Raw genomic sequence first — 27,976 nt, 5'->3', positions numbered from 1 at the left:
ATCTTTACATTTTAATTTTCCTAAAACAGGAGAAAGAATCTGTGATTGAACTGAGAATACTGTTTTTTTCCCCAGAAACATTGAGATTCTCACTTTAACCACAGATTTGCTTTCACTTCCTTTTGAAAATGTTGTTTATGAAGCAGAAATACTGAATTAATCCATTTGTTGATCAGCAATAAAATATTATCGTAACAATAGAAAAAGACTTCTGATAAAAAAAAAAGTTAAAAATACACATGAAGAATATCTTTGGGCATTTTAAACTATTGTCTGGCAGTTTTTAAGATCAAACAATTCGATTGATTGAGAAAAATAATCTGCAGCATAATCAGATAAAATAACAATAATGATCAGTTTCATCTGATTTTAGAAAGAAGTGGCTTCATGAGATGAAGATTTGAGCAGCTTTTGTTTCATTTGAGGCCAAAAAGAGGTTGAACGTGGATTAATCCGCCACTGAAAATAGTCCCTGACAAATATTTTCAATATTATTTGGTTTAAAACGACGCCGTTGAGCTGTTTTAGGTAAAAACAAGAGGAGTTTTTAAAGTTTTTAAAGTAGGAACCAAAGTGCTGAGCCACAGACAGAGGAGGACGATTAGAGAGACACTGCTGTTGACAGGAAGAAAACTGAAAATGCGTTAAAAAAAGACCAAAAAAAACGAGCGAAACCCGTGAATGTGTTGAAACGCTGGTGTTTGTTTGACTGAACTGGACCTGACGGAGCTGAGCCTTAAAAAATCAAACCAACACAAAACAAACTTAACAAAAAAAAGATATTTTTTCTCCTTTTATTATGAAATAGTGCTACAATGTACATTGCATTTCCTCTCCTGACTGTCCACTGTCTGTCTGTCTGCTGATGTGTGTGTGTTTGTGTTTATGTGTGTGTCTGTGTGTGTGTTTGTGTTCTGATCAGTGATGGTGGAGAAACCTGGTAAAAATAAAAGATAAATTATCTTCAGTTCCTGCGACACGGTGTGAAATAATTATCCATCCTGACGGAGGTGATTTGGATCCTTGTGTTAAAATCTGGTTCTTAAAAGCTTCTCTAGACAAAAATAGTCGATTCTTCTTTAAGACTGAATAGAAACGTGAATCACTCCCATCAGATGGACAGTTATTTACAGTGCGTGTGTCTGTGTTTGATGTGCTGTGCTGTCTGTTGACATTTAGTCTGTGCTCCACATGACAGACCAACTGAACCAAACCCATGGAGGGAGGGAGGAGGGAGGAGAGAGGGAGGGAAGGAGGGGTGGGAAATTAAAAAAAAAAAGGAAATGAGGTAAAGAACAAAGAAAAATCTGAAAAGTTAAAATGATAAAGTCTGTTCAGAGAAGTGAGTGAGAGCAGGAGGAGGCAGGACGTCGTCCGCTGTCCCCGAGTCCTCGACGGCCAGATTCACTGTGAGAGGTGGAGGAGGAGGAGGAGGTGGAGAAACCTAGAGCGAGGGAGGAGGAGGAGGAGGAGGAGGAGGAGCCAGGAGCGCGGCCAATGGCAGGCAGGCAGGCAGGAGGAGGGAGAGCCAATCAGAAGGCCTGCTGGGCAGGATTGTAGTTGAACGTGGAGGGAACGTGAGGCCGCTCTTCTAGTTTGTCGTACTCCAGATGAAACTCCTGAACAAACACACACACACACACACACACACACACACACACACACACACACACACACACACACACACACACACACACACACACACACACACAGAGACTCGGTTCAGTTCAGACTCACAGTCACAATCTGAGCTTTGTTTAAAGGGATAGTTCAACATTTTGGCAAATTGGCCCATTGCCATAATCCCTATAGTCATAGCAGTAGGTTCGTTTTACCTTTAATTGTTGGTGCAAGCTGTTTCTAGAACGGCGGAGCAGAGCCGTGAGCTGCTCAGAGCTACGCTACGGAGGCTCATTATGGGATTTCTTGGTTTCCCTCATCAAACTCATCAAATACACAATCCAACAACTCCACAATGCTCTGGTGGACAAGTTGTGACCTACACATTCACCACGCTATGAGATAATAACACAACGTTACCAGACAGAGTTGTTTTAGAGGGAAATTCATGCAAATCTGCTGATGCACGTTGCCTTCAGGGACAGTTTTTCATCAACAGTCTCTGTATTTCCCTCTAAAACAACTCTGTCTGGTAACGTTGTGTTATTATCTCATAGCGTGGTGAATGTGCAGGTCACAACTTGTCCACCAGAGCGTTGTGGAGTTGTTGGATTGTGTATTTGATGAGTTTGATGAGGGAAACCAAGAAATCCCACAATGAGCCTCCGTAGCGTAGCTCTGAGCAGCTCACGGCTCTGCTCCGCCGTTCTAAAAAATAGCTTGCACCGACAATTAAAGGTAACGAACCTACTGCTATGACTATAGGGATTATGGCAATGGGCCAATTTGCCAAAATGTTGAACTATCCCTTTAGTTTTTTCTGATTATCAGAGCTGGAAAACAGCTGATTATTGATATTGTTTAATGTTTCTGCTCCATATGTGGTCGTGAGTTAAATAAAAGTGAAGTGGAAATAATTATTGGTAACAAACCTCCTCCAGCTTTATCTCCCAGATTCATGGAGAATGAAACAAGCAGGGCAATATTCACTCTATTCTTATTCCTATCTTTGCACCAATGCTTTTTATTTATTTTTTTTTAATGTGAAATATTTATTTATTTATTTAAGTATTTATTCTGACTGTTTTAAAGTTATTTGGAAGCTTTTTCAATTATAAAGTCATTTTTAATGCACTTTGCAACAAGCCATCACTCTTATTTATTGAGATATGCTGCTATGGGTGGACATTGTTTCACCAGTGTGATAATAATAAAGCTTTTTTGTGTCTTTTGTGTGTGTGTGTGTTTTCACCTTGGCCACTTTCCTCCAGTTGAGGCAGTCAAAGAAGTAGTAGGTCCCTCTCTCGTAGGCGTTGGTCTTCAGTGTGGGCTCCATCCCCGGGGCCCGCGTGATCCAGACCCGCTCCTCTTTATGGTACCGCCAGTCCCTGTTAAAGCTACACACACACACACGGTCAGATGATGTGTTGTGTGTGATATTAAACTGTGTGTGTGTGTGTGTGTGTGTTGTCCGTACAGTTCTACTGCAGCCAGGAGTTGTAGTAGGTCTCCTCCGTTCATGTAGTAGAGATAAAACAACAGATCTTCACCGTATCGAGACAACTTGATGGCTGCTAGCTGCAGACGCACGACGGAGAGGAAACAACACGTCAGGACCAACTCACACTTTTACAACTTTAAACATGTGAAGGGAATAAAAAAATAAAAGATTAAAAAACTCATAACATAACATGGCTCACGTACCTTGTCCCTTATGTGGATGTTGGTTAAATACTCTGAGGGGACGTGAAAATCTGCAGGAAGAAAAAGAAAGAAAGAAAGATGAAACCACTGAAATTTTAGTTTTAAAACTCACTGAGCCATCAATATTTGATTTGACCTTATTGTCATTTTTGTGTACGTACATAAAAACAAAATACCGTGCAGCAACTCAAAAACAATTTAAAAAGAAACAGTGCAGCGATAGAAAAAGTCAAAACTGATAAAATAATTCAGTGCAGCATTAAGAAAGTGAATAAATTGTGTTTGTTTATATTTTTCTAATGCTGTTCTATTTACTTTTTCTTCTTTTGCGCACATAAGGATGTGGTTTTCTTTCTGTAATAATTATGTGAGTGTCAAATAGTGAATAAAATCTTAAATCTTCAATAGTTAATAATAACTACTAAGTGCATCATAGCTGCATCATTACAGTTTAACCACCTATTAAATAAAGAAAACAAAGCTTTTTTGTGTTGTGGTGATGTAATAAATAATATAAGTGTGATGTAATGATCCCACATCATCATCATCATGAGTCCACTCACCTATATCCTGCGGTCGACACGGGGCCGACGCCCACGGAGACGCAAACTTAGGATAGAGATTCCTGAGAGAGAAGAAACATTTAATTATAATATGATCATATTAGTGAGTGAGTGTGTGAGTAACATCGCTCCTCTGTTTCTGCTACAGAAAAGAGCAGTAAGAGTTATTCACAAGGGAGGCAACAGAGAAGTCTCAAATAGATTTTTTTATTTCTGCAGGTTTGTTGAAAGTGGCCGATATAACAGAACTTCAGACCTTAAAAATAATGTTTAAAGCAAAGAACAGATCATTACCAGAACATTTTAAGAGGACAACAGACTGAAGCTTGATTTTAAACATACATTTGCAAGGCTGAGCTTAAAACAAATGTGTATTTCTGTTGCAGGTGTAAAACGATGGCATTCACAAAGCAATGAATTGAAAAGTTGTACAAGTAGGCTGTGTCTCAGTTTAAGAAAATGTTTAAAAAAGAAAAGATAAGCATCTACAAAAAAGAAGAAGGAGAAAGAGAAAAAGAAGGGAAAAAAAGAAAAGATATATAGACGAATCTCCTTGTTGTTTACAACTACTTCCTGGTAGAAAACCAGCATGAGAACAATAGTGACAGACGAGAGTTTCACTATATACAGTAAATCTACTTTTTCATGTCACTATATCACCGTTTAGACTAATCTGATGTTTGTAAAGTTTATAAAACCAATGATTGGACAAACATTACTATTTCTGTGTGCACATTTTTGTAATTAGTCATGGTTATCATAGATTAGCCGGGCTAACGGTTAGCTACCTGTTTAACTTTAATAACTCAGTGACTCAATAAACGCTCCATGAAAAAATATTTTCTCCAGCGGATATCTGAGTTCCAACATGACTGAGCTAACTGGAGTAGTTTCATGTCGTGTCCCACAACGGGAGGGTTTTAACAGCTGACGTCCTGCTGTTAGCTTAGCTACCGTTAGCTTAGCTACCGCCGTTAGCTTAGCTACCGTTAGCTGTCCCTGTCAGCTGAGCCACTGATGCTTTCTAGACACTGTGATTCCCCCAAACTGAATAAATACAACACATAGCAACACAAAACACACACACAGAAATAGTAATGTTTCTTCAATCATTTCAGATTTGTCTAAACGGTGATAGGGCGTGGAAAATATGATATATAGCTAAACTCTTGTTCGTTACTATTGATCTCATTCAAATTACGTGCTGGTTTTCTACCCGGAAGTAGAATGTAAACAACAAGGAGATTCGGTCTATACCATGAATGGTATAAATCAAAATGAATGAAAGAAAGTGTGTGTGTGTGTGTGTCTGTGTGTGTGCGTGCGTGCGTGTGTGTGTGTGTGTGTGTGTGTGTGTGTCGTACTCTGGTGAGTTGAGGTTGAGGCCGAGCGTGGTGAGGTCGGAGCCCAGCGCCAGGTGGACCATGCCCGGGTCCGTCTCCGCCGCCCTGATGAACGTTAACAGGCCGATCATCCCGAACTGGTCCGTTACCATGCCAACCGGGATGTTGGTCACACGGCCTGAGACACAGAGACGACGGGTCACACTCACACACTGTTGTTGTTTTGTTTAATTCCCTGTGTGTGTGTGTTTATGTGTGTGTGTGTCTCTCTTACCGTCGGGAAGCACCTGAATCCCTTTCTTCTGCTGGTTGTTGTTGCTAGGCGCAGAGCTCTTGTCGCCGGGGAACTTTGGACCGTCTGAGTTAGAGGTGGGCTTTCCTGATGAGTTCAGATTCTGATTGGACGAGAAAAACAACGGAAAGAGGGAAAGAGTCAGGACGCGATCAGAAATGGTTTTTATTGCGAAGACCAAAGCTGCAACAAACGATTATTTCCATTATTGATTATTTAAACGATTAATCGATTAGTTGTTTGGTCAATAAAATGTTTTAAAAAGTGTTAAAAACATCAATTAGTGTTTCTCAAACCACCAGACGACGTCCTCAAATGTCTTGTTTTGTCCACAAACCAAAGACAGACTCAGTTTATTGTCGTAACGGAACAAAGAAACCAGAAATATTCACATTGGAGAAGCTGAAATCAGAGAATCTGGACTTTTTTTCTTTAAAAAAAACGACTCAAACTGATTATTAGATTATCAGAATAGTTGACGATTCATTTAATAATCGATTATTGTTCGATTAATCGATTAATTGTCGCAGCTCTGGCCGAGAGTAGTAACGGTCACTTTACTTTACAGAACAAGGAACGCGTCGTGGTGTCGGGTGCAAACATAAAGGAACCAAAAATAGTTAAAGCAGAAGTAAGTGATATTTTTGTGTTAATATAAGTCTTAAATAGTTATATCTTCCGACAGCAATCACTTCTATAGAGTGTTTGGTCTGAAACACGGGTCTGTCAGTCACTCTGCTCTGCTCTGAGCCCAGGAGAAAACTTTTCTCGTATCCTACAGTTTTTATCCAATGAGGAGAGAGAACGGCATAAAGGGGCAGTCCTCTCTGTGTGTGCAGCCAAGGGATACGCCTGAATGTGGTGACGTAGGGACGAGGACCAATAGATCCATGACGAGGGCGGGGGCTGCTAACTCCATCGGCTGACAAGACGTTATGGTGCGTTCAAGGCAACTCGTAACTCGTGTTTTTCCGACCTGTGAAGTCGTACCAGTTCGATCTGGTACGAGTTCACGGGTCAGAAGTTACGAGTGGCCGTTATAGTGACTTTCACAGGTAAAACAGGTCGGAAAAACACGAGTGGGTTGCCTGGAACGCTACAAAGTCGTAAGTTGTGACTTGAAGCTGTAATTTACGGTTTCAAAAGCCTGCCTGAAATGCAGCATTAGCCAAAACGACCGGATCGCTTACTTCTGCTTTAAAGGTAGCGATAAAATAAAAATTTAAATAAAATAAGATTAAATAAAATAGAATAAATTAAAATATTCTAGTTCCCTACTATATACAATTTAGGATTTATATAAAACGAATAAAGTTTAAGTAGACGAGGTTAATGTGCAAATTGATAAAAGCCAAAACCACGAAAAAAGCCAAAAAAACGAAACCAAACGGAGCAAAGCGAGCGGTCGAACCGTTTTGCTGTCCTCGTTGGTGCTGGTGGGGTCTTTTGTTTGGTAGTTTGGCCCAGGGAGAGCTGGGAAATCCTCGTTGTGGATGGAGAAGTCTTGCGACTGCTCACTGGACGGCTTGGTTACCATGCCAACTGGAGACATGGAGGACAGAGCAGTTAATAACCGGCTCACTACAGGAGAATGATGAGAGCACAAAACCACAGTCAGGTTGGTGAAACACAGAAAACCATCATCATCATCATCATCAGCATCATCATCACCATGACAACAGGTGAGATCAAAAATAAATACGTTATTAAAATGCTTCAGAAAAACACGAGTACGGAAGCGGATTACATTCACTCACTTAATTTTTTTTTCTGACTTAACGATATTTCAAAATCCAAAAATGAGAAACTCCGACCTGCAGGTAACGTGAGGACTGATTTCAAAATAAAGGTGCTACGTCAGACTGCTCTGATATTTTCTGAGTGACTCTGAGGTAGAAAACAGTGAAAATAAGAAACATTAGTGTTGCTTTTCCTTTGAAAATCTACATCACCTTGCAAACTATGCAGTTGAATCTGTTTTGGAAAGTCACTTTTATTTTGAAATCAGTCCTTACACGCTCTTATTGTTGTATTATATGAACATGTAGCACAAAACAAGGCCGGGGAGAACTGGACTGTATTTTTTTGAAGTGGAGCATTTACATACTGTATAAGTGGAGGTTTGACTGCAGCGGTTAAACTTTACTTAAAGGGATACTTCACCCAAAATCGATAATCCACCAATCATCTCCTCTCTGTCATGCCAAGGAAGGGTTTGGAGAACTTTTAGAGTCATCAAAACTCTTTAAGAGTTCCGGCTGGTGACGGGTTTTCATATAATAGAGTTCACTTTTGAATGGTCCAAAACACACACTATGAAACATCCAGATACCTCCATACTGCTCGTCTCTACTGACCCAAGTGTCCTGAAGCCGCCACATGGAAAAGTTGTTGGGAAACAATTAATGTGATCTCTGTTTTTATCCTTGTTGTAGCAGCAGCTCCCAGTGGCTGCACCAGATGTTCTTCCGTGTTTACATCAAACATCCAATGGTTTACAACGACCAACAAACTTTTTCAGAACAACTTTTCCATGTGGCGGCTTCAGGACACTTGGGTCAGTACAGACAAGCAGTATGGAGGTATCTGGATGTTTCATAGTGTGTGTTTTGGACCATACAAAAGTGAACTCTATGACTCTGAAAGTTCTCCAAACCCTTCCTTGGCATGACGGGGAGTAGATGATTGGTGGATTATCAATTTTTGGCGAAATATCCCTTTAAAGGAGGGAGTTTCTTGCAGGATTTTGAAATATCGTTAGGTCAGAAAAAAAAAAATCTCAGAAAAACAGAACTTTCTTCTTTTTTTTCCCAAGTGAGTGCAATAAGCTTCCGTACGTGTGTATAAAATGATAATAATGTGATTTTTATCTCTTTAATAGAAACGCTGTCTCACCGTAAGGAGCCCGACCGGCCAGCGGGTTGAGCAGCGGGGTGGGATTCGAACCTCCGTCCCTCCGACTCCTGTCTGCTAACGCTGGGAAATCTGACAGGTCCAGACCCGTCACATTCTCACTGCCGTCTGAACAGAAGAGCAACGGTCAGTTACAATATTACATTAGAAAAACACACAAGGGAGGTCACCATTATAGATTATCTTGGTGAGTGTTACCATTATCACAATTATTATGCATTAATTAATCTCACCACACTATGAATGTGTAAAATCCAATATAGTGAAAATGTAATTTAATTATATTTTCACTATATTGGATTTTACCGAGTTTGGGTTGGGTTGCATAACGTCATTGAATAAGTAATGTAATTATTAATAACATTACTTATTCAGTGACGTGATGCAACCCAGTGTCAATGTGGTGTAACTGGTATTTTTTCATAAAAATCTGTCTTTATACAGAAAAATACATTCAGATTCAAATGTGGAATAAATGATATTCACCTTGATAAACAAGAACGAAACGACTTCTTCTGTTTGATAGCGACCACTTTACTTCACCGCCGCCAAAAAGTCACAACAACAACAACTTCCGTAAAGCTTCACATATATCCGCTTAGTCCCCCCCTTACATCCTCTTTAGGGCTTTTCACAATAAGAGTACCCAACAGAACATGACATAGTCAATTGTAACTTAACAAACTCACTGTTCTCTTTTTTTTTTTTTTTTCACAAAACCTGTATATGAATATAGCAGTATTAACAACCATTAACATATTTATGTACACATACAGTATATATACATATCATATGTGTGAACTAATAACAACTCACAAGTTTTGTTCTTTAACACAATTTATACTGTCCATCACTTAGTACTTTGAGTAACTTCAGAGCTGAAGCTCCCTTCTTTGTGAGACAGTCTGCAAGCTGCTCTTCCGTGTTGCACCAAAGGATCCGCTGAACCTTTTGGGCTTGTATGAGTTCTTTGATGCTGCTCATTTCTAGTCGAAGTCTTTTCTCGGTGACTGACTTTGTTGACTTCAGTGCATCAGCCAGTGAGTGATTGTCTGTGATGCAGATTACTGGTACAGTGTTTTTAGCATCTCCAGTAGTAAGTTCTGAGAAGAGTGTCGACAGAAAGATGGCATTATCAATCCCATCTGACATTGCCAATGTTTCACCCGCAAGTGTACTACGCACAATCCTCTTGACTCTCCTCGACTGCCAAGAGAGAGGTGAGAAGTCCCCATGCTTCCCCATCAGGAGAATAAGGTGTCCTCCTTGTGTGCCTCCATCAGAGAGATTTCCGAATGAAGCATCACTGTACACAATCATCTTCAAGCCGTTGTCACTTCCTAGGTGTTGAAAGTTCAGAACCACCTTCTTCGACTTAAGCTTGCATATTATTCTGTTTGCTTCATGAATAGTCTGAACAGTTGCACCTTTTAGGCCTGATGCAAGGTTGCTGGCATCAAACATCACATCTGGTCTGCTCTGTCTTGCTACCCATAGAATTTGGCCTATTTTGGACCTGAGTTGGGCTTTTTCTTGTTCACTGAGAGATGAATCTTGTTCTACAGCTCTTGAGGGATCCATGTGTATAGGCTGCATATGCTTGATATAGTTCTCTTGGTGTATCTGCACTTTTCTGCCGACTGTTACAAAGTCTATTCCCACATAGCAGAATTTTTCATGTTCCTCTCGACCAACCAAGAATGCAGATCTGAGCTGAGGTATCACAGTTGTGGAAAAACTTTGTGTGCCCCCCCATATGAAGTCATCAACGTGACAGGCAAGAACACCAGTTACAGCACAGTCCTGATCCAGCCAGTAGAAAACAGCTGGATCAACTTTTGACATTTTACCTCCTGCTGTTAGCACTATTTCTTTAACTCTGTTGTACCAGTATAAGGAAGCATCTGCAAGACCATACACACATTTCTTTAGCTTCCACAATGTTCCTTCACTCTTAGCCTCAGGAGGTGGTTTAATGTAAATGTCTCGTGATAGTGCCATACCTTGTAGGAAAGCAGACTTTATGTCCATAGAATGAAGTGTCCACTGTCTTTGACAAATAACTGCGAGAAGGAGCCGAAGAGACTCAGAAGCACATGTGGGTGAGTCCTTTTGCAGCTCTGATACTTCTAACTCCTCAAAGCCTCGAGCAACAAGTCGTGCTTTGGGTATTTGTCCTTTGCTTGTGTCTTTGAGAGTGCACACCCATCTGGTGGAAATACACTTTTGTCCCTCATCTTTGACTTCCTCAAACACATTGTTGTTAGTCCAGTTCTTTATCTCTTCATGTTTTGCCAAGTTAAATGATACATCTTTTGTTACAAAAACATCATCATGGTCGTCTGTAGCGTTTGCGTCAGTAATGTTCATTTCCACCTGAAGATCCTCCACATCTGACATATCAACCGCTCCTGTGGTGCCTGCATCAACAGTTGGTTCAATAAATTGTAAATTAAACCAGTTTCTGTATTTACCTTTAGCTTTTCCTGCTCGGCCTAAGACCTTAGCTGTGTGTAAAGTCCCTCCATCTTTGTCCCTGTATGTCACAATTTGTCCCATTTTCAGGTTAGTATCTTTTTCCTTCTCTACAGCAGTCTGTGCCGCTGTAGTGTTACGCGTGTGGTGTTCTGGTTCTTCCTGCACCCTAGTGGACATTGCTGTAGGCTCCATTTGACTCGTACTTTGTTGCATTTCAGGTACAGTGTCATCAGTGTCTGTTGTGTTATTGTCAACAGTGTTCTGTACTCGCTCAAAGTTTGTATCATCTTCATAATCAACTCTTGTGACATGTTGATCCACATTTTCTGTGTTCTCTTTTTTTAGTCTGAGACGATGTACCCTAACGCAGGTTCCACCATGTCTGACAAAGACCACTGCACCATCCTGACCAATTACAACTCCTGGTCCTTTCCATTCTTGACAGTCCACTCGCTTGTAATAAACTTTGTCTCCGGTTTCATATTTTTCATCTGTATGCCGGATTTGTTTTCGCAGTGCTCTCCGTATTCTCTCCGAACATTCTGCTTCTGTAAATGCCTTTCTCGATGCATGTAAGGCAGAGATGTGTTTTGCCACCCACTCACTTTTAGTTGTGCCCTCTAGAGCTGGGGGTTTATCAGTTAGTATAGACGGCAGGTTGGGATTTTGTCCAAAGACTAACTGATGAGGACTGTAGCCATGGACACTTTGCATGGTGTTTTTAGCCATTAGAGCCCAGTCCATAGCTGTGCTCCAGTCACAGCTATTGCTCGACTTCACCTTCATTATGATCTCTGAGAGTGTTTGGTTATGTCGCTCCAAAAGTCCATTACTCCATGGACTGTAAGCAGCTGTTGTCTTTATTTCTATGTTAAAATTTTCCGCCATGTCTCTCACTTCCTCATTATTAAACTCCCCTCCATTATCACTGAATAATTTCTGAGGTGGACCATGCACACTTATCCAATCATGGACAAAATGTTTCACTATCTCAGAGGATTTCTTTGTAGTCAGAACGCTGCCCGCACTGAACCGTGTAAACTGGTCAATAATGTGTAAATACCACACACCTGGTTCAAGTTCGTGGAGATCTACTGCTACAGTCTCATTGTACTGAGATGCGAGTGGTAGACCAACAGCAGGCCTTGGTGTAGTTTTACTGTACCTTTGACACAGTTCACATTCACTCACAATTTTTTCCAGAAGATTGTTGCATTCTGTATCTTTGTTACCTGAGCTTTTTAGGAGTCTCTGAAGTCTCTCTGCAGAAGCATGACCAAATTGCTTGTGAAGCTTCAGCAAAATCTTCTTTTTTTCAGATGTGTTCATTTCCTCCGAGATGATCAGTATTTCATTCTCACACTGATTTTCTTCATGTCCCTTGGTTTTGTTGTCCATTATGTTCACGCAGTAATGACCAGAGCTTGTAAAGTCCAGTTTTACAGGTTTGTTGAACATCACTGCTTTGTCGTTTTCCATGTCCAGAACTGTCCCTGCTCTTTTCATGGAAGCTTTGCTCAGAAGCAGTGGTATGTTGGCTGGGACTACATCTGTTTCAATGTGGCAATTGGTCTGTCCAATTTTTGCAGGAATTTTTAACTTTTTAGTGGAATACACTACTTTTCCATCACCAAATCTGAATGGCCTACAACTTGGTTCTTCTGTTTTTGTCAAGTCATCTAGTTTATTCTTGCTTAACCCAGTGGCATAGTTATCCAGCCACTCCTGTCCACATACAGTTCGAGTGCATGCTGTGTCAATAATTGCTGAACCAAAACACTCTGTCATAAAGATTTCTGCTTCAGTGGGTGACTCTTCTGTGTATAGAGTAATGTTACATTCCTCAACTTCATTTGTGCTACTCTCTTCTGTGAGTTTGACCTGCTCACCTCGGTGTGGACAGTCCTTGGCCCAGTGAAATGTGGATTGACAGACAGCACATTTTGATCTGCGACCATACCTGTCCAGTGGATTTGTGCCAGGCAATGGTGTTTTGCTGTGATCCTTTTGTGGGCCTGACTTGCCCCTTTGTCGTCTCTGTTCAGTAATATATGCAGTTTCTTGGTTTATTCCCATGCAGGATGTAGAGACTTTTCCTCCAAATATCCTCTTTAATGCTGACTTCATTGATGCAAATGTCAGATCTGTGCATGCTGTCAGAGCTAGCTGTCGATCTTTCATTTCTAGACATGCAGTATCCAGCAGTTTGAAAGCTAGCACTGCGTCGGGAAGCTCCATCTTGTATTTGCGCATCCTGGAGTACCGTTGCTCAAAATCAATTATATAGTCCGACATTGACACACTACTGTCTCTCGTAACCTTGTCAAAGTTTGAATACGCTTCGTAGATTAGGTCTTTTTCTTCCTTAAGAAACAAGTTGTCAAGCTTTGCAAGTAGCGTTTCCATACCGGAGTCTTTATCTAGGTCATCTACCGGTATTTCCATCGCCGTCTCTCGCGCTCTCCCCGACAGCGCCAAAACCACAGCAAGCGCTTGCTTGCTCTTTTCCAGATCCGTAACTCTAGTCCAAATGGCGACTTCATTCTTCCAGCTTTCAAACGACTTCCCTTCGTCGAAGCTCGGCGGGACTCTGTAGTTGCTAACCATCCTCTGCTACCATGATAAACAAGAACGAAACGACTTCTTCTGTTTGATAGCGACCACTTTACTTCACCGCCGCCAAAAAGTCACAACAACAACAACTTCCGTAAAGCTTCACATATATCCGCTTAGTCCCCCCCTTACATCCTCTTTAGGGCTTTTCACAATAAGAGTACCCAACAGAACATGACATAGTCAATTGTAACTTAACACACCTTTGTGATGCAACACTTACTGTATGTTTCTTAACAAATTTTACATAATTTGTAACAACATTATTTGTGATGTTTAGAAGAAATCGGTGGTTTTAGGATATGTCCTTGTCAAAATGCTTTAAAATTTAAATATAGAAACACAGATAAAAGATCTGTTTTACTTTTATGTTTTCAGAAAAAAATGTATTATTTATAAGTTCATTTTCTTTTGTGGTTACACCATTTGATATTTTCAGGGGCTTTCAGTCTTACTTTTGTTAAAAAATCAATTTTTTAAGATGTTTGAATAGCTCATTGCTCAACATGTCCACTTTTTCACATCCTGTCCAGGACGGTTTATGAATTTTTCATGTCCAGTTTTCATTGTTTTCACGGGACCATTAAGCCTGAACTTAAATCGATGGAGCTTTGTACAGTTTATATACTACGATACTTTGTTGTGTTGTTGTGTGAGCAAACGTCTTATAGTGTGATTTTCCAACACAATAATGTTTTTATCATTATTTCGTTCCAGAGGGCTGGTTTTATTGTATTTTATTTTATTTTATCGTACTTTTCTACCGTTGGAAGCCTATCTGAATTTGTGTTTATGGTTATATGGAGATATTTTGTTGTACAGCTGAATTTTCCATCCATGCAGACGAAGCGTAGACTTAACATATATGTACTTTATATATGAGGCATCTTTGTGTAAACTTCAAGTATCATTTAAGTTTCTCAAGGTAGAGCCGAGTGTCCTCTTCTTCGGAAGTCAAAATAAGGTCACCCTACTCTAACATTTAAATTCCTACCAGTTCAGGGTTACGTTTAATTTAACCCTGTTAAATTGTTAAACAGTTGAACTCTTGAACACTTTTTTTCAGGCTTTTTCTTTCTTTTACAACTCTGTTTTTGTTCCGTGGGAGTCACGCTGATCTGCCGATGTGGTTCAGACATACCCTTTTTTTTGGAAAGTGACCATATTTAGGAATCTTTACATTTTATTTAATCAATTGTGGCGTTTAATACCACGTTTAATTGTAATGTAAAAAGTAACGGTGACATTAGAATAAAAAAAACTGTGAGAGTTTGTGTTTGTACCTGTGCCGTTGAAGATGTTGTTGGATAACGAGTTGTTCAAACTGAAGCCGGGATTCCTGTTCACACCAAACCCTGACATACTGACACACACACACACACACACACACACAGTTGTTATTATCAGAGCTGGTGAAGTGTGTGTTAACAGAGATGTGAAGGTGATGCAGACAGGTGTGTGTGTGTGTGTGTGTGTGTGTGTGTGTGTGTGTGTGTGTGTGTGTGTGTGTGTGTGTGTGTGTGTGTGTGTGTGTGTTACCTGTTGATGGTGAAGGCCTGCCGTGCCTGCTGCTGTTTGGGCATCCCGATGATGCTGGGTGACGAGCGGCTTGGACTCCCCATGCTGCCGCTCCTTCCTCCTCCTCCTCCTCCTCCTCCTCCGCCTCCTCCTCGTTCTACTCCCACTCCCCCCATCCCCCCGCCCTGACCCGTCGGCCCCCCCACCTGCTGGCTGTGGTTCATCACGCTCCGGCTGCTCATGGGCAGAATACCCCTAAAGAGAGAGGGAGAGAGAGAAGACGTTGGGTTTAGTGGTTTATTTCTAGGATCTACATTAGATGACAATAGAATTTGTAATTCATGTGACATCCAAGAGGTGGAGAATGAAATTCATTTTGTGTTCTACTGTCCTTTCTATGACTATAAGACGAAAATTGTGTAGTAAAGTAGATCCAAATAACGAATTTGTGTGGTTAGACGATGCTGAGAAGCTAAAACATCTTTTTCAGTTGAATATTTTTGCATTTTCTTTATTTCTTGAAAAGGCTCATGGGCAATGAGACGAAGAGCGATATATAGTTGAGTACTGAAAGTAATTTTAAATTATTACACCAACAGGAAGGACTGTCTAGTCTTTTTTTCTTGTATTTGTTATTAAATGTGTCTTGTAATCTCATATTCATTCATTCAGTAGCTGCATACACATACATACACACAAACAGCAAATGGTCTGGTCATAAACTACATGATTAGGTTTAAAGAATACACCAGACATGACATTTCATTATCAGAACAGTTCAACTCACAAGCTTTTACTACAATATATTATTCCACCGTATGTTTCTTATTCATTGAATTTACAATTTAGTTAAATGGTCTATTACTACCCTTTTAAAAATGTGTTTTGAGTTGATATTTGTGATGTTATTTAGTAATGTGTTCCATCCTGTAACGGCTCGGTTCATTACAGTATGTTTTAAAAAGTTTGTTCTGGGTTTAGGTGTCAGTAAGTTATCATATCTTGATCGTCTAGTTGCATATTTGTTCACATTTCTGGTGAAAACCATCTGATCTAAGAAATATTGTGTTAGAAGTTAGAAGACTTCATTTTAGTCTGTTTTCAACTAGAAGCCGTGATAAATCCCGGTGCATTTTTAAGGTATCTGTGTGCAGTGAACAACTGAGAGCAACTCCAGCTGCTTTGTTCTGTGCAGTTTGAAGTTTTCTAACATCTTTAGTGGCGTTGTGTGTGTGAAGTTAAAGAAGCAGCAGCAGCAGGAGGAGGCGGGTTGTGGTTTTGTGGCCGTGAACAGAAGATGAAGTTCAGACGGAGAAACAGACCCAGAACCAGAACCAGAAAGAGGACGCTAAAGGTCTGAGCAGGTGTTGCTCCAGAAAACACAACACAACTCTGCTGCTGTTTCCATCTGAGTGTGTTAAGAATCAACTTAAAGCCTAAAAGTAAATTGGTTTTTAGTCGATTTCACTTTAATTAAACGGAATAAATTAAAGGAAAAGTTTGAGTTTAGAGAAATCAACAGATTTAGATGTAAAGGTTGATTGATCTTTTTATCTAAAACCTCAACACAAACTTTTCCTTTAATGTCATTTTCAGTGGACGCAGATATTTCTGGAAACGATGCCGTGTTTATGAAGTGGAAACTTTCAAAACAAACAAGAAAAAGGTGGTTTTGGACGCCGCTACGTTTCCGTGTGTTTCATTTTTACAATCAGGAGTCATGTAAACATGTACACTGGTATATATACACTGTATTTCTTGATATCTTTTTTATTTTGAGATACTGAATATTTAGTTCTTCATTAAATGTGAAGCAGTGATCATTACAATTAAAATAAATTAAATAAACAAAGACATGAGATGTTTCATTATGTGTGTAATGGATCTATATAATGTGTTAGTTTCACTTTTTGTGTGTGTGTGTGTGTGTGTGTGTGTACCGTACCTGCTCGGCGAGGGAGGTGTGTGCATTGTCCCAGCGTTGGGCGTGCTGGCATGACTGGAGAGCTGACTGGCCGTCTGGTTGAGTCCACTTCGACTTAACTGAGGCGCCGCGCTGCTGTTCATCCCGCGCATAGGAAACCCCAGAGCACCTGCAGCCGGACAGAGAGAGAGAGAGAAGACACACGTTGATCACTGACATCACAACAACTATTGATATACGACTGTGTGTGTGTGTGTGTGTGTGTGTGTGTGTGTCTTACTCTGTGGGCCATATAAACTGGCTCCCAGCTGTGACAATTGACCCGTTGAGGAAGCAGAGGAAGACACCAGCATCTGAAACACAAACAGATCCTCAGTTTAGAAACCAACATCACACAGACGGCGACTCCTCCTCTGTGTCTCTAACCCTCCTCTCCTCCATGTGCATCGTCTGTTTCCAACAACGAAGCCGGTGAGAAATCAATCCATGGAGCGGTGGATAAGGTTATTTATCATCTACCATGTTACCATGTATATCTGTGTAGTCTTATCTGTCATCAACAAGAGATTACGGGTCGGAGGCTCTGATCTTACAAGGTTGGTTTTCAGCCAAGAGACGCTCCATTCTCCCTGGAACTAGTTACTAGTCATTCATTTAAAGGGATAGTTCACCCAAAATTCAAATTTCACCTATTATCTACTCCCCCTCATGTGGACTAAGGGCTGGGAGAAGTTTCAGAGTCCTCCGTGGCTTTTTTCTTCGTCCAAAAAGACACACCAAAAAACATCCAAATACCTCCATGCTGCTCGTCTGTAATGTCCGTCTTGGATTGAAGCCCCAACATGAGAAATTGTTCCGAAATAAATTAAATAAGTCTATATTTTAAGCTTGTTTGTAGCAGAAGCTCCCAGCACTGCTCTTCCTGGTCCGTCCAAATCTCGCGCGATTTGCATTGACACCCAGTTCACGGCTCCGCAAATCGCGCGAGATTTGGACTTAAAATATAGACTTATTTATTTTTTCAGAACAATTTCTCATGTCAGGGCTTCAATACAAGAGGGACATTACAGACGAGCACTATGGAGGTATTTGGATGTTTTTTGGTGTGTCTTTTTGGACGAAGAAAAGTCCCGCTGTAACTCAGAGAAGCCACGGAGGACTCTGAAACTTCTCCCAGCCCTTAGTCCACATGAGGTAGTGCAATTTGAATTTTGGGTGAACTATCCCTTAACCAGCACTAGGACTCTGGAGCTGGAGCTAAGGGACACATGGAGCTGACATCAGTGTGTTGTCAGCAGCCTGAGGTCACACCTGGGTCAAATGACTCTGCAGTGAACAGTTTTTATTGTCTGTGATCAGCACCGATGTAAAACACAACACCTGGCTGGAAGCGTTTTCCTGCTGAGCTCAGAGACACAGACTCACACCGGACACCTGTCCAGATACAGGACGACAGAACGAGCTGCAGCGTTTAAAAAAAAAAAACCCTCACTAAATCTCCGACTGAACTTTCTCACACAGAAGCTCCAGGTTCCTCATTCACCAACCGTACGAACGCTCAGATGTGTGCGTAACGAGTGCGTGAAAACATTCTCATGGGAAGTCTGGAATTCATCAACTAGAGGTGAACGTTGGGTTGTTACTCGTCCTCCAGTTACTGTTATTTCCTGCTTGTGCGCTGTGACACGTTTTTTGGCTGCGAGTTTGATGTCAAACCATCTTCATCTTCGACCTTCTCCCAAAAAATATCCAACGACGTAACGTGATGAATATCGGGATTTCTGCTGAGGGAGTATTTTGATGATTTTTTCCAGTCAGACAGTTCTTTTTCCGATTATACCGACGCCACTTGAACACAACATTCACTGAATTGAATAGGTACTTTATTGTCATTCAAATACACAGTGTGCATAGAACAAAATTTCGTTTCACTGACTCTTGGCACAAAACAAAAAATATGTACATATAAATATAAATAAATTGCAGGGCGTTCAGGTCTCATTGTAGGAGTGAGAGCGCTTGATTAAAAAAAACAACCCACACCGCAGTGCTGACAAAAAATATATTAAATCTTATCGGGGCTATTCGTTAAGACTTATTGGAATGACGTCATAATTTCTTGATATCGTATCGATAATTGTCGTGCATCCCTACAAACGACCCTAAGCGTGCACGAGCATGTGGTTAAGACCAGGTGTGATTAGTTAGTAATGTGTGTACGACCGGCGTCCGCACGTTTTGTTAAATACAGATATTTTTGTACCGTACTTTTCGGACTATAAGCTGCTACTTTTTTTTTTCTGTCCCAGCTCTCGTCTCTGCTCTACATCTTTTATGACAGTTAAGACAAACACACGCGGCGTAACATCGTATATGTTATGTAACGTTATCCAGTCGCTCCATTTATTGATTTTTCGTCGGCTTCGAGAGCGTAACGAGAACAGAGGAAAAGCGAGCGGACTGTCACAGTCCCTACTGTCTTTCTGTGTAAATATCTCATGTTACAACATGAAAACCTGCATCTTACATTCAAGTGCAGCCTAAATATGCATTTTCTTTTAAAATTTAGCTGGCACGGCTCATACTCAGGTGCTCTATAGTCTGGGAAGTACGGTACTTGCACATATCCTACGTTTCATTACGACAGAATTTAAAACTCTCTCTACACACGGTCGATGAATGAAGCACCTGGACTTTTTTGCTAACTTTCTATGTGATGATGTCGCTCCGTGTAGTTTTGTGTGTGTGTGTCTGCAGACTGGGCGTCACGTGAGTGAAGTGAAGCTCTTACATCTTTGTCGGGGCGGTGAGGGGGGAACATAGACTGTTGGCTGTAGTAGAGGCTGGAGTCGTCCGCGTAGTCACTCTCCACCCCCCCCTCCATAAACTTCTTCCGGTTAGCACCAAACATACCGCGTGTCACCTGAGGGATCGGAGAGGAAACGGTCACACACACAGGTAATCACACATCTCCAGATATGTAAATGAAACACACACCAGGCTGAGACACTAAGCAACAACTCTGCATCTCTGATTCTGGCTCCGACTCTTAAAACACAAACTAGTTTTGCAAACCCGGAAACAGAGTGAATAAATTAACTGAGTCACTGTTTTCAGTCTAGTTTCATGTTGAGTTGAAGTGTGTGATCGTCATTAAAACAAACAGCTGCTGCATCCAAGATGTCAATTTTTTTTTGCACAAACAGATTTAACAAAATTAAAATGTTTCCAGAAGCTGCTGTTTGTCTCTATTAAACAAGTGAAGATTATTTAAAATATCTAATGAAGTCCAGATAATACTGAGAAATACTTGTTATAGGTTCCCATCCATAGTAGATAGATTGATTATTGTGCGTGCGTCTCCAAGTTAAAAAGGTAAGCAATTAAAAAATAAAAAAGAGAAGCTCAATTAGAGCAGACAACAGCATCACGATTCCCACTCTCTTCTTGAAATCATTTTCCAGGACATTTTCTCTCTCTTTCACTTTTCTTTTCGACAGTTGTAACTTATTTCAGACACGATTGTCTCTCTGTTTATTCTCCTTTCACACCCAGAAGTCTGATTTAAAGATGTGCAGTCTGTGGCTCTTTAACTTATCTATGAAATAATCTCTTACATGCATAGAAATTGGGACAAATTTATAATAGAAAGACGCAAAAACATGGTGTTTTTGTTTTTAAACCACATTGCAGGAGAGAAAACCCTCATGCTCGCGGTCCAACACTGGAAACACTCAAAGTCTCTAGTTTTCTTTGGAAAAGAAATCCTTGGTGGGATCTGAAAACGTCACATTATAATTTGATAAATATTATGTTTTCAGGATATTTGACTTTTTTCCTCTCATTTTCGACAACTGGAAAATTGGTCAACCATTTTGCAGGTTTTCCAGAACGTGTGGGAACCCTGAGCATATAAATATAGTCATAATAAAAATGCAGGTTATTGTATAATCCATATAAATATATGCCGGTAAATTTACTGCAACTGTTTTGCACATTTAGATATAAAGTTAGTTTATAGTGCACATCCTGTATAGATGTATATGTATATGTAGGGATGTTCTTCTAGTGTCCAAAAGCAAAACAGGTTCAACTCCAATACTAAACTACAGTCTCCTCCTGCAGACACATCCCATCATGTAATATCTGACCCACATCATGTAACCAGCCTGTGTTCACCTGTGGATGCTGAACAACATGAGGTGTTGTCGGTGTGTTAGTTTACAGACGGTGACCTCCTCCTCTCGGGATTAGTTTTGTTTACTACTAAAGTAGGTTAACACTGAAAACACTCAACACAGGAAACAAACGGCGGCTAACAGGAGGAGCTAACACAGCTAACATTCTTTAAAACACTTGTATTGTTTTATAATCTGCTTGTATCTCCCGCTGTGGGCTGCAAACACGAGCTGAAGCGTCAATGTCCCGTTTCAAATCTCCATCTTTCTCCGCTAAAAGCTGCAGCAGTGTCGCAAAAAAAGGTGCTAATGCTAATGTTAGCGTCGCGTGCTAACGAAAGCTCCGATTAAAGCTAACACCTTTATTTACTTTTGCAGCACAAATAAACCGACGAATCCTGCTTATCTTTCTTTTCTTTAATAAATCCCGAACAAATATATAATATATATAATCGGAATATTAACAAAAGCCTCACTTTGCTTGTTTGTTAGCGGTTTAGCATGCTAAGGAGCTACAGCTACGGCTAACTAACAAGCGCACGTAAGCTACTAGCAGGTTCCATTGAAATCTATGAAGATGTTAGCATTGGGAGCTAACGCTTCAACGCTGAGCGAGCTAATCGGCTAAAAGTGGCTCCAACGGGCCAGTTTAAGCTGTTTTAAACACATCTGGAGAGGAGGAGAAGAGGAGTTTATATGCGGTTATGTGGACAGGCCACCGAGCAGGCGGCACACCGCGGGGACAGGTGTGTTTTTGTCCCGGTTTAGTTTGGGCCTGCTGCGCTGCCGTCCGTTCAGCTCCCAGAAACAACAACAAAAAGAAGCGAAGCTGCTCCGCCGCGTTTAAAGTCCCAGTTTCTATCTCAGACTTCCGTCCACAGCCCGACGACTCCCGCACCCGGCACGACCTGTTGTTACTCCAAACAACAACTTTTTGAGTTGGTTAAAGGCTCGTAAAATAATAAATTAAAGGAAGAAACAAGAAGGAGCTCACCGCATCAATCTGTTTTCCCCGCTACAATCCAAGATGGCCGACATCTCTTCGCCAATCAGCGAGGATGCTGGGAAACCTTTCACCTCTGACCTCTGAGCCCGCATCACTCCACTCTCCTCTCCTCTCCTCTCCTCTCCTCCTTTCCTTTCCTTTCCTTTCCTTTCCTTTCCTTTCCTTTCTTCTCTTCTCTTCTCTTCCTCCTTACCTTTCTTCTCTTCTCCTCCCCTCCCCTCTTATCTTCTTTCCTCTCCTCTCCCTTTCCTCTCTTCTCTTCTCTTCTCTTCTCCTTACCTTTCTTTTCTTCTCTTCTCCTCCTGCCCCCTCTTATCTTCTTTCCTTTCCTCTCCTCTTCTCTTCTGTCCTCTAATCTCCCCTCCTCTCTTCTCCTCTCCTCTCCTCTCCTCCTTACCTTTCTTTTCTTTTCTTCTCCTCTCCTCTTCCTTTCCTTTCCTTTCCTTCTCTTCTCTTCTCTTCTCTTCTCTTCTCTTCTCTTCTCTTCTCTTCTCTTCTCTTACGCTCTCCTGTCCTGTCTGACCTCTGACCTTCTCATATGGAGCAGATCAAGACATAGGAAAGAGAATGGATATGTTACAGTTTTTCCCCCCCCTCAATTGCTAAAACACATTTCTTGAAACCTCCACCCGTTTTCTCAAAACCTTAAACACAAATCCAAAACTTCAAAACTATGTTCACAAAACCCCAGACTTTTCTACAAACAAACAAAACCAGTTATCTTATGTTCAAAACCAAACACACAGCAAGTAAAAACATATACACAACAGAGCAGTCGTTAGACACTAGGCTACATAAGATAATTTAGGACACAGCATCCAGAACATGTAGTTATGTAACAGAAATGTTTAGTATTGTAACTGCTTTTAGCAACAACAAAAAAGAAAAGAAAAAACTAAAAAAAGATGACAGCTGTGTTGGAGTTGTGTTCACAGTTTGCTGCAAGTGTTTACAGTTCTGCAATCACAGTGTGAAATGTGGTTAGTGACTGAGAATGTGTTTAAGGTTTTGCAAAAAAAGAGCGGATGAGTTTTGCAAACTGCGTTGAAGAACCTGAACAGTGTTTAAGGTTTTGGCCAAAAGAGTGTTTGATTAAAAAAATGAGTTTAGGCCACTGTACTGAGAAGTTGGTTCAGACAATGGGCTTTTAGTGACTATGAAAAACTGTAAAAACAGGAAACATTTATGTTTCTAATTATGACACAAATAATAACAGCAATACTATACTACCCATGTTAAAAATAAAGAACCATATCATTATTATAACAATAGTAATTGTTAGTGTGGCTCGTCTCTTTTTACTTTTTAATAAATGCACACTAAAACTATGGAGTGCAAGAATGAAGTTCTTACGAGGGTTTATTGAAACCTTTCGTCAAGTTACAACAAAATAAAAACTGTGCAGCAATCCAAAAAAGGGCAATAATCATGAGCACGGTCAAAAACTAGTGTGCCCTCCTCGTCTCCATGGTCACAGCTAAACCAAAGTACACACATATCACATTACACACGTCTCAGCCAATAAGAAGAGTGCAGTTATTATTAACTATAGGCATTCTTATAACCTCAATATATGACAGCAGGATAAATACAACAAATCTAAATCATTTATCACCTTATCCACAATATACGAAGGAGTATTAGGGCCAGTGGGGAAAAAAACAGGCAAAAAAAAAAAAAATTCTGGCAAATTTTGTGACTCAAATATGGCGGCCTGAACAGCACCATGTTGGACTTACTGGCCGAGAACCCGCCCACTGGCCTCGAAGCAGCTGTCCATGGAGCTGCTCTGGACCTGTCACTCAACGTTTCCGCACCCTAATTGGCCAGAATTTTAACCTAATAACAGTAAAACGGTAGAGTTAAAAAAAATTCACCCCCTTCAGATTGTGTGCGGGGGTAGAAACTATCGATTGAGACCAAAAAACGTTCTGACACCAGGCTTTGATCATGTTTATTGAGGATGTAAAGTTGGTGATTTTAACATGGAGGTCTATGGAGAATGCTGCTTTCTGACACCAGCCCCCAGAGGAAGAAGAGGGGATTGCAGTTATTTGAACGTGGAAGTGAGCTTCACTTCTCAGACCGACAACTGCCCCCTTGGGGTAGGCCCAGGGCCGGCCCTAGGATTTTGGTGGCCCTAAACAAGATTTTTTGTTTGTGGCCCACTCTAAGCGCAAACACCAAATCACTGGTTAAAACTGAATACAGACGTGTTTATGCCCTCTGAGGTTTGAGGCCATTTTCTCGACTTTTACATATTTTCTTAAATTTATCTTTTTAAGATACTTGCAGATGTAACAATACTCATGTGTTTTATGTTTAAGTATTAGAACCTCCGCTGTAAGCACACTGAGGCCAATTTGTCCTAGAACACTGTATAAAGAAATAATTTAGGCCAAATGCTGGAAATTTGAGATCTGCTTTTTGAAAAAAAATCTAATCCCTTGTGAAAACACTCCTTCAGTCATGAGAATGAACTGTTTTGGTGCTTGAAATAGGATATGAATACAGTAGCCTAATAGATACGTGTAGAAAACAAGTCTAAAATGAAATTTTGTAAGATTGCTTTTTGAGCACAAATGTTGTCATTCTGCCTCTTCTATTTTCACCAAATGTCTCAAATGTGAGATAAAAGAAGCTGAATATTGACTTCAAATTACATATAAAGCTCATGGCGTGCACGTGCAGACCTCAGGATGTTTAAATGACTTGAATGAACCCCAGTACCTTTCTGATCATGTGGCCCCCCACCTAACGGCTGTGGCCCTAAACAACCGCATAGAGTGTTTATGCCAGGGGCCGGCCCTGGGTAGGCCTACAAGATACAACAAGACAATCAAGTTGATTTACAGTTGCACCACTTCAGAAAATCACCTTCACACTGTAAAGTCGTACACTACGAAGGAGTATTAGGGCCAGCCAAAAAAACTGCTGAGTTTTGACCACAGCACCACAACTAACTTAGTAGCCTACAGTCAGCCACTGACGGCTCACTGACAGCAGCCGGAGTGTGAATGTCTTTACAGTGTGAAGGTGATTTTCTGAAGTGCTGCTATTTCATTTTGTATGAATGCGGCCACTTCCTCCAAGTTTGTGTGGTTTATCCTCCTAAACAAACCAAGTTTCCGACAGTCTCTTCAACGTCCTTTTACTTATGACCACTGTTCATGTGCCAAAAGAGAGAGAATATCCTTATTACTGAGGCTGATTCGGATATGTCATCTGGTGACCAAGGGGAGTCCAACGCAGAAGTTTGGTCGAAATCGGGCCGGTGGTTTGGAGGAAATGACTGAGGTGATTTCCGAAGATTTTTAACCCCTGCGGGTGTAACGGATGTGCACTCACTCCACCCATAAAAGACGTGCTAACCAACTTGCCAAGCGGTTGTCAACCTCTTGGCGAAGAGGTTAGCATCGTCGCCTCCGGTGTGGGAGGTCGTGGGATCGAACCCCACCTAGGGCAGGCCGTGAGAAACACAACGCAGAGGGCCAGATCGACATCGGCTACACGGGTGCCAGAAAAGTTTTTTTTTTTTTTTTTTTTTTTTTTTTTTACAAAAATCAAGTTTCTTCAAATTTCTCCAAATCCGGATATGTCATCTGGGGGGCCGAGGGGAGTCCAACGCAGAAGTTTGGTCGAAATCGGGCCATTGGTTTTGGAGAAAATGACCGAGGCGATTTTTGAAGATTTTTAACCCTGATGTCGGGTGTCGGAAAAGTTTTTTTGGACCAAAAATCAAGTTTCTTCAAATTTCTCCAAATCCGGATACTAAATTTATTTGGCAAAGAATGAAATATGATGCGTTTCGACTCAGCCATCCTCACCGTGTGGAGCCATGTACAGTAACTGTTCTACTATAACTGTTCTTGCCTGGGGGGATGAAAGAGTGTAACATGTCGGAGGCCTTTGACTTGGATGTTGTTGAGGAACTTAGAGATGAAGGATTCAGAGAGTTTGGGGGAGTTTAAAGTTATAGTGTCTGGTTATTTCCCTCTCTGCTGAGGTGTCCACATTGTCTGTAGTGACTCTGCTTGGTGAATTCCTGGGAGGCCCGTTGATTCCATGAGGTCACTGAGGCGTGAGGTCAAGCCCGTCAAGCCTCTTTCAAACGGTTTTGTCCGGTGTGACTCTGTGGAGGCCCACAGGCAGCCGCCGGCGACGCTGTGCACAGCTTTTCTTGGTTTTTATGGATCATGGTTGATTTCTGATTCATGTTTACTTGTTTTATTGTTGTGATTCTTTACCTGGTGAGAACAGGTAATAATAAAGTACTAGTTTTCAGGGAATATACAGCTGGGTTCTGGTTCTGTTGTGACAGGTTTATGTTACTTTTACTTTAATCTGCTTTTGCTTTTGTTTTTAAAGGTGAAGTGAAACCGTTTCTGTTGAAACACATGACTTCACTCACATGTGTATGGAATTTTGTTTAAGTTTTGATGATGTGACATCACAAAAACAGCCCATATATGTTTTATATATTAGACTTATGATAACAAATATGCAAATATGTCCTGCTAATGGCATGTAAAGACAATAACTGACACAAAAGGCCCTGTGGTTGGTAGATGTTTTACTTTTTATTTGGAATAATCCCATTAATTAAAATAATTTCTACTGTTTATGCATAAATTCTGTAGGCAAGTGTTGTAAAACATCTCTGAGACTAAAGAATTTAGAATTTAGGTTTGATGCAATTGCGACAATTGCTGTTCATCAGATTCATAGATAAGGAAACAAAAAGAGTTATTTTTTCATTTAAATCCACAATAGTTGTGTATTGATGTGTTTGTTATTGGTTATGAAACAATACCAGCAAAAAGGGAAACTTGTTCAGCGAGTTATAGGAGAAAACTTGTCTTATTCATATTTAACATTCAATTACGTACGTATCAATATGTGAAAATAAATGTTTCAATAATGAAGATTTCTACATGAAAATGTGTTTTTATTTTCAAACACAATCATTTTACTGTGTGTTTTAACAGCCCACAAATGGAGCTTGGTTTTCTCTGTCTTTTGATTTATTTGTGTAAGTTTGGCATTTTGTTTCTTAGTTTGTGTCTCTCTTCTTCTTCTTTTGTTACTTTCTCTCTAAAGAAGGTCACAATAACCGAAAGCTTGAAATAAATTGATATGTTGCTGTTTTATTGTTTTCAAAGTTACTTTTTTCTCTAAAACAAACAATGAATAATCACAGAATACCTTACATACACTTTGTTTAAAGATGAAATATAATAGCAATTCACCCCAAAAGGAAATCAGGAAGAAGAATATCTGTCAACAGTGACACATATATAGGATTTAATTATCTTTTTTCCTCTGTTGTTCATGAGTCTCCTCTGAACTTTCCTCTTCTCTCTGATTCTGACTTTTGCTTTTTGTTTCTTGTGTCTCTCTTCTTATATTGTTATTTTCCCTCTTAAACAAGAACCAGACAATAAATAATCACATAAATACATTTTGTTTAAAGATGAAATAGCATAGTAATGAATTCATGTAGAAGCAATTTATTAAGATTAAGCATTTAGATAAAAAACAGATTAAAAAATATAATAGAACCACAGTAAAAGATCAGATGGATTTTGTTTGTAAACGCTCAGATTATGAACAGAGTGTTTACTAAACAGTCTTTTGTTCATACGGACAACGTGACCTTTATTTATCTACTGATTTTTAAGTTGACTTCATGTTAAATTAGAAACCAGTTTGAGTCTTTTATTTTGTAAATCCCACAGACTCTTTTTTTCATCAACTTTATTATTGCTTTACAAAAAGGTACATTCATTATTGATGAGGAATCTCCATCAAGATCCTGTTTAGT

General features: G+C 40.3%; 1 protein-coding gene across 1 annotated transcript; it reads right to left on the bottom strand.

The window, feature by feature from the left end:
- Window positions 1-698: 698 nt before the first annotated feature.
- LOC311006826 (CCR4-NOT transcription complex subunit 2-like) lies at window positions 699-22,153 on the bottom strand. The gene is made up of 15 exons (XM_083999806.1): window positions 22,141-22,153; window positions 19,760-19,891; window positions 17,249-17,321; window positions 16,990-17,137; window positions 15,066-15,299; window positions 14,810-14,889; window positions 8,418-8,543; window positions 6,934-7,103; window positions 5,505-5,625; window positions 5,252-5,408; window positions 3,888-3,949; window positions 3,325-3,374; window positions 3,098-3,198; window positions 2,873-3,017; window positions 699-1,619 (listed from the first exon to the last, which is right to left on the bottom strand). Exons 2-15 carry the CDS (start codon window positions 19,877-19,879, stop codon window positions 1,533-1,535), a joined length of 1,674 nt encoding a protein of 557 aa, XP_083855932.1. The 5' UTR covers window positions 19,880-19,891; window positions 22,141-22,153; the 3' UTR covers window positions 699-1,532.
- Window positions 22,154-27,976: the final 5,823 nt, after the last annotated feature.

Source organism: Trachurus trachurus, assembly GCF_905171665.1.
Source record: "Trachurus trachurus genome assembly, chromosome: 23".
Classification (NCBI taxonomy): Eukaryota; Metazoa; Chordata; class Actinopteri; order Carangiformes; family Carangidae; genus Trachurus; species Trachurus trachurus.
Note: the sequence above shows the minus strand (reverse complement) of the source record. Positions and strands in the feature narration are given on the sequence as shown.

Coding starts and splice junctions, on each gene's coding strand:
- LOC311006826 (XM_083999806.1), bottom strand. CDS start 19,879: ATGTTTGGTGCTAACCGGAAGAAGTTTATGGAGGGGGGGGTGGAGAGT. Junction 15,300..16,989: donor ACACCTCCCTCGCCGAGCAG/GTACGGTACACA, acceptor CTCTCTCTTTAG/GGGTATTCTGCCCATGAGCA. Junction 3,018..3,097: donor CTCCTGGCTGCAGTAGAACT/GTACGGACAACA, acceptor GTGTGTGTGTAG/CTTTAACAGGGACTGGCGGT.